This window comes from Pipistrellus hanaki (genome assembly GCF_964339955.1).
Source record: "Pipistrellus hanaki genome assembly, chromosome: 6".
Classification (NCBI taxonomy): Eukaryota; Metazoa; Chordata; class Mammalia; order Chiroptera; family Vespertilionidae; genus Pipistrellus; species Pipistrellus hanaki.
Window position 1 is genome coordinate 71,783,671 of NC_140508.1, and position 13,466 is coordinate 71,797,136.

At 43.8% G+C, this 13,466-nt stretch overlaps 1 protein-coding gene across 2 annotated transcripts in view; it reads right to left on the reverse strand.

Annotated features, from left to right (window-relative positions):
* The window catches only part of ELAC1 (elaC ribonuclease Z 1), a 95,526-nt gene extending 82,362 nt beyond the window's left edge, over positions 1 to 13,164 (reverse strand). For both annotated transcript variants that reach the window (XR_014795424.1, XM_084888945.1), the window contains exons 1-3: positions 13,072 to 13,164; positions 6,595 to 6,759; positions 784 to 1,251 (exon numbers count right to left, since the gene is read on the reverse strand). Coding sequence is in view for 1 of the 2 variants with exons in the window: in XM_084888945.1 (XP_084745071.1) it covers positions 784 to 1,251; positions 6,595 to 6,751 (625 nt within the window). In the remaining variant the exon portion in view is untranslated. The remainder of the gene's footprint in view (positions 1 to 783; positions 1,252 to 6,594; positions 6,760 to 13,071) is intronic.
* Between the last annotated feature and the right edge of the window lie 302 nt (positions 13,165 to 13,466).

A 13,466-nucleotide genomic window follows, 5' to 3' on the forward strand; every position in this document is an offset into this window, starting at 1 on the left:
CCCTCAAGTTTTTAGATAATAAAAATACCTTTGGCCTAAGTTATCTTTCCTCATTATTTTGCATTCTGTTTTAGTTGGAACTGAAAGAAGAGGTTGAGTAAATAAAGAACAAACATACAGAAGACACCATCATGCTTTTCAGAGGCTCTGCGCTGGCCATGCCGAGGAAGGTGGAGATGCTGGAGGTACGACACGCCTGGACACTGCTTCCAGAGACACTGCAGACCCCCAGGCAGGAAGGCCTTGCAGGCAGGAGGCAGGAAGCCTCGGATGGCCCCAGGCCTAGCTTTGTGCACGTGTATTCTACCGTGATGAACCCAGGTACATAAAATGGTGAGGCAAAGGATACTGAACACCACATTAACCTAATCAAGGCAGAAAAGGAAAACCCTGAAACTAAGTGGTTGCAGTCGAAGATTAAGGTATGGCAAAAGTTCTCAAGGCAAAGGTGTCATTGAAAACAGAGAGAAAAAACAGAAGCCTGGACCTAAGACAACAACCACTGCCCTGCCAAACAAGACAGTGTAAGATGAAGAAAAGAATGTGCATCAGGGGAACAGCAGAGAGAAGGATTAACATATGTACCTGGGTTTTTTTGCTCTGTATAGCATCTTTTGGTGCCAGGAATCTATCTCCCTTAATAAGCAAACTTTGGGCAAAGGGAATAAACGGAGAAAATGTCAGTTGTAGGCCTGGGAGACAGGAAAGAAAGGTTGCGATAACACTTCCCAGAGCTTTAGTTAACACCAGCCTGACTGACGGGAAGAGAAGAAAAACACTTACCGAGGTCTTTCAGCTTCTGTGCATTGAGTTTGCCGGGGCGCTTCTTCTCCACCACGGAGAAGCCGAAGGAGGGGATTCGGTGAAAGAGGCGAAATGCTTTCACAACAAACTGTTCGTCATCGACCAGAAGGTATGAGTTTTCTTCCGAGTCTAACAGGATAGTCCTTCCTTGTCCCTCTTTGGGAGAGCTGTCTGCTCTACCCACATGTGCAGATTCCTTCAGTTCTTCCACAGGACACTGATCTGCTGTAGGCACCAGCTCATGGACCACGTACGGGAAGACCAGCTCGGTGTGAGAGAGTTCCATGGTTCGCCAGATGAAGTCCCGAAGGCCTGTGGGACCATAGATTTCAATGGGCTGTTTGGTGACCGTGGAGCCACTCTGCAGGCTGATGGTGCAGAGGAGGCCAGGAAGGCCAAAGAAATGGTCTCCATGAAGATGTGTGATGAAGATCTTGGTAATTCTCCCTTTTGATTGAGGGGGAAAAATAAAATTGGGAATTTTTCAGAAGTAAAGATCCATACAAAGGACTTGAAAGACACATAACAACTTACACAGAAAGCAGTAAAATGAATTTAGAGTTTTACTTATCACTATAAATTTATTTTTAAATGTTTTTTTCTACATGATTCCAGAAGCAAGAAAGATGGGCTTCCTTTTTTTCTTTTTTTTTTTTTTTTAATATATTTTATTGATTTTTTTACAGAGAAGAACAGAGAGGGATAGAGAGTTAGAAACATCGATGAGAGATAATTCATCTATCAGCTGCCTCTTGCACACCCCCTTCTGGGGATGTGCCCGCAACAAAGGTACATGCCCTTGATCGGAATCGAACCCAGGACCTTTCAGTCCGCAGGCTGACGCTCTATCCACTGAGCCAAACTGGTTTCGGCTAGGCTTCCTTTTATTAGATGGTTTTTAGTAAGACTTTTTCATAAAACAGCTTCAAATTACCTAGCGCTACAGTTTTCAGAGTATTTTCTTATATATCCTTAAAAAAAAAAAAGTTGCAATAAGGAAGTGTACCAAAATAATTCACTTAAGTAACTAGATAGCCTTCAAGTGCCAAAAGCATCTGATAGTTACACTGCCCCCTACTGCTCACTCTGAGAATAGCAAATGTGTATTTTCCCAAAACAAGTTCTCGGGCTTGATCAACTGGACCAGTGCCTGAACCCAAACTGCCTTTTAAGGACTCTCTACAGTAGACAGAGATTAACTAACCAGGTCAGAGCCTGCTTGTCTGAGTGAGGCTGATGGGGAAGGAGGAAAAGGAAGATGATGAGAGAGGTGGGAGAGCAAGGGGGTAAAGAATGAGAGGGGAGGTGGGCAACAGACACTAGAATGCAGCCAGCGGGCAGAGCCGGTGTTATTTATGCCAAGGTGCATGGGCCCATCTCTTCTCTTCACTCTGAACTAACACAACAGCTTTTTCAGTGCATACCGGCTTAGGTTATAACTCGATTTACCTAAAGGTAAACTGAATTTATTGCTGGTATGTGGCAGGATGCCACATTAGCCTTTTTTTTTAGATGCACCAAATATTTTAAAAGTAACAATCACAATAACGCATGTTCAGTGTAACAGAGGCTCTGGTCTGAGTCATGGCCCACCTCTTTCAAACATGTGCTGCCATAAAAGAACAGGCATTTACTGATGCCATACAAGAACAGGGACAGTTTACTCTCGTGTGATTTGTCCTGTGATACCAAGGCAGAAGTGTTTCCCGGGTGAGTCTTCCAGTCACTGCACCGAGCCCAGGCCTGTGGCTAAGAGCAGCAGGTTGGGCAGAGGTAGATTTTGAGCCTCCAGAACCCCTCCAATTGCTCCTTTTTCTTTTTTCTCTCAGTCCTGTTTTGCTGTCTTTTAGAACCCTAGCATTTCCCCTTTCCGCTGTCTAGGATGCCAGGGCGCTCACAAGTGGAGCCGAGGCCTCTGCAGACAAGAGAACTACTATGGTGCCGAGCCCTGACCCACGCTGACCTCAGAAGCCACCTTAGACGCTCTGGCCTCTCTCTGTCTACTACCAAACAGAGAAACTGAGCACCGAAACAACTTGCGAACCCAAAGTAATTGAGTCAAAGAAGTTAAGTAAAAAAACTGCTTCCCACCGTTATCAGTTTCAGGGAAGACAAACATTTCATTTTTCAAGAAACTTGATTTTAAAGGGATAAGGAATGACAGCCACCATTATCAAAGGTAAGAGGAGGCTATCAAATGAAGAAAGAAAAATGCATGAGTTCCCTTTTACCTAAGAGTAAGAAAGTACAAGGGAATATGTCATCCATATAGGAGTGGAATACTAAGCATCAGTGATGATGCAGTTATACCTACTGCCCTTGGAAATATCTGCAATACAGTCCTTGTATATGTTGTTCAATTGAAAAAAAAAAGTAGATTACAGGGAGTATAGTGATTCCATTTTTGCAAAATTATACACATATACTATACCTACACTGTTACCTTATCTACATGGACAGAAATTTTACTTATGAGATGCAGTCTTAGGCTTTTCTTTTTTGTTTGCTTCCTTTTTTTTTTGTATTTTTAAAGGAATAGTTTATTGATTTTTAGAGAGAGGAAGGGAAAGGGACAGAGAGATACAACATCAATTGGCTGCCTCCTATAATATATACCCGCTACTAGGGATCGAGCTGATAACCTGGGCATGTGCCCTTCACCGGGAATCAAACCAGCAACTTCCTGCTGCTGCACTGGATGACAGATAACCAACTGAGCCATACTGGCCAGGGCTAGGCTCTTCTTATGTACACTTTTCTGCTTTGTTTGAATTTTTACAATGAGCCTATATACTTTTAAAAATTATTTTTAAGGGGGGGAAAAAAAAAGGCTAAGCTCAGTCTTTAATATTATGACAGAAATGGATATGGCAAGCCTATACTTGTTAATCAGATGCTTGCATATTAGGACCATGGAAGCTTGAAAGATGTACATTTAGATAAATACCAAGTACTACTTTATGAAACTCATAAAATATTATTATCCCAGGAGGTAGTATAAGTTTAAAGTGTTTCAATGAATCAAATAACAATAGGCCCATATTGTGTTACTGAGAGAAACTAATAACCTCCTAGTTCTGTAAGTCCCTCTCCTTGAGTGTGGATGGGACCTTTGATAGGCTTCTAACCAGTAAAATATGACCCAGAGATATAATGTGATTTCATTATGTTTTAAGACTCCATATTGCTTTTAGATTTCCTCTTGAGTTTCTTTCTCCTTTGCTGGTACTTCTCTAAGCTACATGAAGTACAAATCCATGTGACCAGGAGGCCTCTAGGGGCTGTGGAAAGTCTTTGTCCTACAACTGTAAGGATTCTGCCAACAGCCTGAGGAGTTCTAAAGCGGATTCTTCCCCACGTGAGCCTCTGATGAGACCTCAGCCTCAGCCAATTATAAGAATGCAGCTTAGTGAGACCCTGAAGCAGAAAACCCAGATAAACCAGGCCCTAACTCTCTAACCCACAGAAACTATAAGATAGTAAATGCAAACAGGACACTAAACATGTAATCTGTTTTGCAGCATTAAATGATGCAGCATTAAGTAAAAAGGAAAGACTTATCCGCCCCCCCCCCCCATACCCAAACCTCTAATACCCACACTTAACAGTTTCTTCTCTCTATTTTAATCACCTTGCCACATCAAACCCTGCTCTCTGAACGGTTACACATGACAGCCTCCACTCTGGTCTGTGCCTGCCCTGAGAGTTTTCACAGAAGAACGCCTGGGAGACCCCAGGGACATAAAGCACAGTACCTGCCATCACCTCGGGGCTTCAGTACAAGGCAATGTATAATTGGGGTTGAACATGTCCCAAGTTATATTCATTAGCTCATTCCTCCAACTGCTCTTTACATGACACCCAGGTCCAGGACATAGCCATCTGTAACTTGTAATAATTCCTCACTTCTTCACACGCTAGATATTTAACCAGTCATTACTTCCTGTTGGCTCTACAAGTACCCCCTAGATTAAGTGTCTCTTCATCCCTATTCCTACTTCCTGCTTCAACATCCTCATATTCTCTCAGATGAATGCAATTGCCTTGAAACTGATCTCTCTGATGCTATTCACTTTCTGCCATAGGAAAACTCTGTCCTAAAACACAAATCAGACCATGTCACCCCTGCCTAAAAACCTTTAGTTGTTCCTTTTTGCCAAGAAAATGGCAAGGTCCAAATACCTCAGCATACCACAGAAGACTTCACAGTCTGCCCGCACTTACTTTTAGCATCCTTATCTCTCTTCTATCTTAGCCATGGACTCAGTGTTCTGGACGGCTCAATATTCCCCAAATGTGTCTGGAAACGTCCTTACTAGTTGCTCACTTTGTTGTTTGTTCCTTGAATGTCTAGCCCTACTTGTCTCCCCAGAGAAACTTCTTAGATCCTAGCTCAACGGTTACCATCTCTGGAATGATCTCTAAACATACAGATCGTTAGTGTACCCCTCCTCTGTACACCAAAAGGACTTAGAAAACACCTCCATTATTCTCCTTATCACATTCCATTATGACTGCTTACATGTCAGTTTCCTTTATGGATGATCCTTGGATGCTAGAACTTTCTTGCTTTTAGGCATCCAATACCATGCACTCTGTTGAGTCACAAGGAAAAGTAACCTCAATAATCACCATCTGTCAAGATCTAATAAGAGAGAGGCACTGCATGAAGTACTGAATGTGTTAATCATGCTTTTATTGAACAAATATTTACTAGGCGTCTACAAAGTACACAAGTGACCACTAAGCTTAGTACAGGGCAATAGTGCACATAAAACAACGATTTAAATAACATCATTTTAGATACTGATGATGTTAAGAAGTTAATAAAAATAGGACAAGCCTGTAGAATGCCTGGGGCGAGAAGAGCTAATTAACTATAGAAATCCAGGAAAAGCCTCTGAGGAAATGGCATTTGAGCTAACAGTTAACTGGTGAGAAGATAACCACACAGAAAAGGAATTACCGTATTAATATGAGGGGCCAGATGCATGAAAATGGTGCAAGAATAGGCCTCCCTTCCCCAGTGCCAGCACTGACTTCCCTCTGGCACCCGGACCGGGATTCTCTCTGGCTGCCGGCTGCCGGCAGGCACCTGGGACCCGGGCTTCCCTCACAGCTCTGGTTTCATCCGGAAGATCATACGGAAGGACATCTGGTCTAATAAGCATATTATACTTACATTATTACAGATAATCCTCATAACATGCCTTCTTAAGTACCAATTTTTATCCCCATTTTCGGGATGTTGATCTGCTAAGATCACAAGCTGAGTCACAGCTGGGACCGGAACCCAGGTCTGGGCTTTTCATCGGTGTGCCCGCGTTTCCCTGCTGCTGGGCCTTTGCTCACGCCACTCCCTCTGGCTGAAATGCCCTTCTCCTCTCCAGCCCAGGGAGTCCCTCCTCTTCCTTCCACAGCTCACGACCACCCTCAAGATGCCTGCCCCGGTGACCGAGCAGGAAGAGCGCCTCCCTCCTCGTACTGCCCTTTGCGTCCTCTCAGGAGCCCCACGTCTCCTGGCGGAGGAAGTGAGCACACACACGGTTCTTTCGCTTGGGCAGTGTCCATCTAAATAGGCCTCATGTCTCTCACTGCATCCCCTACTCCGAGCCTCTATGAATCTTTGCTCTCAAAACTCACAGGAAGAGTGACAGGTAAATGAACAAACGAAGGAAGTTCGGTGGGTGCACCAGATGCCGGAGGGCTTTCCAGGCAGAGGCCCGAGGGAAGCCAGGAAGACGAGGCAGAACGACAGATGCTCTTAATGAGACAGCGGAATGCACTGACCTGCTTTAAGCTGGCTCTTCATAAGCTGCGTCTGGGTCCCCTCCCCGCAGTCAAAGAGCCAGCACTCGCCCTCGCACCGGAGGACCAGAGCAGAGGCGCCCCGGGTCGGAGATGGGTACGCTGCGCCCGTCCCCAGAAACGTCACATCCATAGCCATCTTCCACCCTGCAACGGAAAGATCACCTGGGCGTGATTTCACATCACTGCTCAAAACCACCAAACACGGGCTCCGAGAGACTAGGTGTTATTTAGGGCAGGGGAACTATCCTACTGCGTGATGCAGACAAGACAGACGTCATCGTCATTGTTATACGTTGGTCAAAACCCACAGAATGCACACTCGGAGTGAATGAACCCCAATGTAAACTTTAGTTAATAATAATGTATCTATGTTGGCTCATCAACGGTAACAAACCTACCACATTACTGCAAGGTGTTCACAACAGGGAGAGGAGTAGGGAATATATAGGAACTCTTTACTTTTTTTAAAAGTCCTTCTATGCCGAAACTGGTTTGACTCAGTGGTAGAGCGTTGGTCTGCGGACTGAAAGGTCCCAGGTTCGATTCCGGTCAGGGGCATGTACCTTGGTTGCGGGCACATCCCCGGTAAGGAGTGTGCAGGAGGCAGCTGATCCGATGTTTCTCTCTCATCGATGTTTCTAGCTCTCTATCCCTATCCCTTCCTCTCTGTAAAATCAATTGAAAAAAAAAAAAAGTCCTTCTAATAAACACTAAACAACAATCACCACTGTAGCTGACATGGGATTTAATTACATTTACTAGGTGGTATGCATGGTGCCCATCGTGATGAGCCCTTTCTCTGAATGAGCATAAATACAGCAATGCTCTACAGCATTTTCAACCAGTGCACCGTGGCACACTGGTGTGCCGCAATAATTTTTAAAACATGCAATGCCTATTTAATCAGGGGTACTGACTTCTTTCCCCTTAGATTGTCAAATTAAAAAAAAATGACAACAGCCAACACAACAATAGCCATCCAGTGTGAATGAATCAAAATTATACCTATTTTTATAAAACATATTTTATTGATTTTTACAGAGAAGGGAGAGGGATAGAGAGTTAGAAACATCAATGAGAGAGAAACATCAATCAGCTGCCTCCTTCACAATCCCTGCTGGGGGTGTCCCTGCAACCAAGGTACATGCCCTTGACCAGAATAGTGGATAGCTGACGCTCTATCCACTGAGCCAAACCGGTTATGGCTATTCCTATTTTTAAAATTAAACCAGCAAAAAGCATATTTTTGGTGTGCCGCAGAATTTCAGTAATTAGTTTGTACTCCATGAGATGAAAAAGGTTGCTCATCGCTGCTCCGCAGACTACAGTAACGCCGAGTGAAGGCCTCCTCTAAGTAACAGGGTCCATCACTGGCCAGGATCTGGGGTGCTGCGATAGGCGATCAGCAATAACCTGCTGAGTGTGTAGATTCCTGCCAACTCCTGGCATCTCTTTTTCTTTTCACTATTTCTGGGCACATCTGCCATCACTGCTATACTTCCGTGATGAGATGTGCACCAAATAGAATAAATGAGAATAAACTCAAACTTGTGCATAAACAATCATAGGTCATCCATACTGAGGGCTGGGAGCAAAAAAACAAAACAAAACAATAAAACAACAACATAATTTTAAGAAAAAAATACTAAGGTAAGGACATCTGATAGAGAGCTGGATAAATATAACTTCTCTCAGTCTTAGCAATAACCAGATAAAAAATAGGAATGGGAAAGATCTCATTCACAAGAGAGAGAAAAACTTATAAAATCACTATTAACAGGAAATAAACAGGCTCTAGAAGTCCCAGGTGCATATTAGGTCCTTTAATAAGACTTAGTATCGCCGAAACCGGTTTGACTCAGTGGATAGAGGGTCGGTCTGTGGACTGAAAGGTCCCAGGTTCGATTCCGGTCAAGGGCATGTACATTGTTTGCAGGCACATCCCCAGTAGGGGATGTGCAGGAGGCAGCTGGTCGATGTTTCTCTCTCATCGATGTTTCTAGCTCTCTATCCCTATCCCTTCCTCTCTGTGGAAAATCAATAAAAATATTTTAAAAAAGAGACAGTATCACAGAAATGTTCACTTTTTCATAATTAGTATAGATATAGTTAATGCAAATTCAGTTAGACTTCCAAGTGACAGTAATCTTGGAACAAAAAAAACAATCAAAAGATGGAAGAAAATAATGTCCGAGAATGGACAAGAAAATTACATTAAACAGTAAGTAGAGAATTACCTTTCTAGATATTATACTTACTATACTAGGTAAGTGGGTATACTATAATTAAGAATAATATTGACACACACAAAAAAATAAAGGTGAAAGAGAAAAAAATAGTCTAAAATAAATCTAGGAACTTATGGGAATCAATATGTAACAAAAGTGTAAAAAGGGTGACATTTAATAAGCAGCACTGATATAATGCAGAAAAAAGGTAAAGCAAGACATTCACTTGCATTGCATATAAAAATATATTCCACGAAGTTTAGAAATTTAAATGTAAGAGGTCCAATAAAATGTGTTTTTAAATACTAGAAGAACATATATATAATTTGGGGATTGGGAAAGCCCTTTTTAGCAAGACAGCAAATTCAGAAATTTTTAAAAAAATAGACGTTTACCTATATTAAGACTCAGAATCAAAGACCTCCTCCCCCCCCAAAAAAGGCACCTGGAGAAAACTATTACACTGTATGATAAAGAGTTAATGCCCCTTGAAACAAATTCAAAATACCAAACATCTAGTAGACAAAATACACAGACAAAAAACCCAAACCAAAAAACTGATACAACAGATAAATGGATATACACAGGAAATTCACATAAGAAATCTAAACAACCAATAAGCATGAAAAGTGTTCAATCTTCAGGTAGAGGAAATGCAAATTAAAGAAACAAACACCATTTTCCCCACATCCATGGCAAATATTAATGCTAGCCAGTGCTAACCAGAACAAGGTTGGCATTCATATGTTAAGAGTGGTGGGTGTGAACTGCTATTATGTTTTGGGAGAGTAATCTGGCAATATATATTACCAATAATAATGATCCTGTTAATAACAACACATTAACCCACACTCCTATTTTTGAGACTCTACCCTACAGAAGGATTTATGTATAATGATGTTTACTGTGGTACTTTTAAAATGGCTAAAATTTGGAAGCAATCTGAAAAAAAAAAATCAATAGGGAAGCAACTGAATATTTTATTATACAGTCATGCCATGAACTATTTGTTCTGCAGCTAAGTCTTGTCCTAAAGGGATGACAGTGAGAAAACTTACAGATGGCTATGGTATGATCTCATTTTCATAACAATGTCCAAAACTCCCACATTAATATGAGACAGAGAAAGTCTGGTGTGGAGGATACACACCATATTGTTATTACCAGGGGTGACTAAAATGGAGAGGGGAAGAGATTATTTTTTCTTTTAAATCTTTGAATTGATTTTTAGTTGCAATAAAGAGCATTTATTTTACATATAACTAGAGGCCCAGTGCACAAAATTCGAGCACGGGTAGGATCCTTAGCAGCTGTTGGCAGGGCCTCCCTTCCCCAGCTGTCAACTGGGCCTTCCTTTATTCTGCGACGCCCCCTCATGGTCAGTGCACATCATAGCAAGTGATCGAAATCCCAATTAGTAAAACTCCCCAGGGGACACTGCATGTTAGGCTTTTATATATATAAGATTTCTTTAAAAGTGATTTTTTAAAAAAATGTGTCATATGGCTGAACATGCTTTTCAAACTATAATTCTCCTAATCTTCCTTTCCATTGGGGATACAGTTTGCTCCCTTGACTTGCCCCACCCCCTTCACACACACACCTTACACACACAGATGGTACCTCTCTCTACCGAACACACAGCCTTTAGGTTACTGCTAGTGTCCCTTCCATATGCTACTCCACACTTTCACTTCCAAGAAGAAACCTTCCACGGATAATTAAATAGTTTAATCTGCAGAGGTTTCCTATTGGGTTGCAGTTTGCAAAACAGACAAGAATAAACAAAAAGAAAGTTTAAAAAAAAACATTAAAAGCTAATAAACACAGGAGGAATAATAGAATATAATCACTTTGCAATCCCTAAAAATGATGGATCTAGGCCAGTGGTATATAACCCTGGAGCATATTAGAATCAGCTTTTAAAACATCAATGATTGGGCTCCATCCCAGAACAATTAAACAGGAAATTCTGCAAGTGAGATATGTGTTTTAGTATTAAAAAAAAAAAAAAAAATGCTTCCCCTGTGATTCTAATGTGCAGTCAGATTTGAGAACCACTTAACGAGAGAATAATGAAGAACTATAATAGATGGATCAGCTGACTTGAACTCACTCACTAGTCAATTTTTTAAAACCTTTTTATGAAAAAATGTCACACACACACAAAAGTAGAGATTAGTGTACTGTACTGCCACACCATCACCGAACTTCAATAATTATCAACTAATTCATGGTCAATCTTATTTCATCAGTATCCTCTACCCATCATCCAAGAATATCTGATAAGTGTACTGGGCCCTTCCATCAGGAAATACACACTGTCGGCATTGCTGTGGACCATGAGCCTCTTTCCCTGATGTTAACAGGCACTAATGATCACTGCCAGAATCCATTATTTCATTAGGGGTTGCCAAAAGGTGGTATTCTCTCATTCCTTTGGCAGTTATTAGCTGGCATCCTTCTGTAATTCCCTGGTCAATTATTTAGTTACTCCGTGGTACAGTTTGTTATTCTCTTAAATCCTCACCAAAGATATGCTTATTGATTTAGAGAGGATCGAATCCACAACCTTTTGGGGTATGGGACGCTCCAACCGAGCCACCCAGCCAGGGCACCCTATCGTGCAATCTGTACAGAAGAGCCCATTGATCTTAACACGGAAAGACAGACAGACCTTATCTACCTCCCTACGTGATGCCATGTGAAGCATACAGAAACCCTACCAGGTTTTCTTGCCAAAAAGCAGAACCTGGATCTTCAGAGTCTGTAATAGAAATAACCAGTTTACTAAAGGACCCCACAGGGAGGGTAAAAGCCAAATCCAGAATGTAGGAAACTTTACAGGACAAATGATTTTGATTTCTTCAACAAGTAAATTCCAGGGGGAGGGGGTAATAAGGATAGAGGGGGTAATAAGAATGGAGGGGATAAAGAAATTAAAAGAAGAGATGTTTGGATCTTGATTTGGAGAAACGGATAATGGGTGGAGAAAAGAATTGGGAAAATGTGAATACTAACTGGATGATACTATGAAATGCTTGTTGCGTTAATAATGGCTTTATGTTTTGTTTGGTTTTTTGGTTGTTTTTTTTAAAAAAGGAGTTGAACCCAGCCAGCGTGGCTCAGTGGTTGAGCCTCCACAGTTCGATTCAGGTCAGGGCACATGCCGGGGCTCCATTCCCAGTGTAGGGGCATGCAGGAGGCAGCGGATCAATGATACTCTCTCATCATTGATGTTTTTCTCTCTCCCTTCCTCTCTGACATCAATAAAACATATTAAAAAAAATAAAAAAGGAGTTGTGTTTTACAAACATAAGTATTTAACGGATGTAATGGCACATTTCGATTTGCTTTAAATAACCCACTGGGGTGAGGGTAATAAATAAAATCAGGCTGATTATGAATTGGGCATTCAGTACACTATCTTATTTTCGTATGTTTGAAAGTTTCCATCACAAAAAGTCACAAACCAACTAACAAAACCAACTCATCAAAACCCCTCTACGAGGTCGGGAAGTCATCCGATTTTTATTGACTAAATAGTGCATGGTTCTGTGTCATGTACCATTCCTTCTAGACACTAGGAATGAAAAGGAACCAAACCAGATTTGGTCTCCATCTTCATGGGACAAAAAACAAAACAAAACAAAACAAAAAACAAAACAAAACAAAACCCAGCCGCCTGCTTTCTCCAGACAGGACCCTCCCGGGACCGAGTGCACGTCCGTCCGCCGAAGCGCACCCAGGACAGCGCCCCGCTCCGGCCCGGCCGCCCGCACCGCCCCCGGCGCGTCCGGAGCCTGAGCGGCGGGAGCTTCCGGGGCGACGCCGCGGGCTGCGGAGTGAGAGCCGGTCCCGGGCCGGCGGCGCCCCCCGGCGACCCCGCGGCGCAGGCGGAACAGACGCGCCAGCCTCCGCTTTCGGGGAGAAGGAGCAGGAGCCGGGCCGGGAGGCAAGGGCGTGGCCAAGGCGGAGCCGGGCCGGAGGCCAAGTCTCCCCGAGCGCGGGCCAGGGCCCCTTCCGAGTGGGTGTCGGTGTCAGGGACCCCAAGGGCGGGTGGGCGGCGGCAGGAGCGCGGGCCGAGGCGGCTCCCGTCCCCGGCTCGCTTGCCCCCGGGCCTGGGCCAGGGCGCGAGGCCCGGGCCACGAGGCGGAAGGAAACGCGCGGGAGGCCGCGGCGGCGCAGACCCTGCCCGCCCCCCTCCGGCGCGGCCGGCCGCACTCACCCACGCCCGGCCCGGGAGCCGCGGGAGGCGCAGGCGGGCTGCGAGGCCGGCGGTCCGCGGGCGGCGGCGGCGCGGCCGGAAGTGCGCCGCGGCTGGTCCGCGCGGCCGCTCTAGGACGCGCCGGAGGTCCGCGCTCGGTGGCTCGAGACGCCTCCCCTGCCCCCGGGGGTCCTGCACCAGGGCGCTGGGCAGGATGGTGGCAGGAACCCGTGAGGATCAGGGCGCCACGGGTGAAAACGTCTCCTGTTTTTTCTTTTCTTTTCTGTTCTTTCTTTTCTTTTTTCTTTTTTCTGTGCCATCTTTTCAAACAAGAGCGTCCCCAATGCTTTCTTTGCTCTTGCACTGGTTTGTGTAATTTCTCTTCTTTCGTTGGGACGGATCTTTCAGCCACCAAA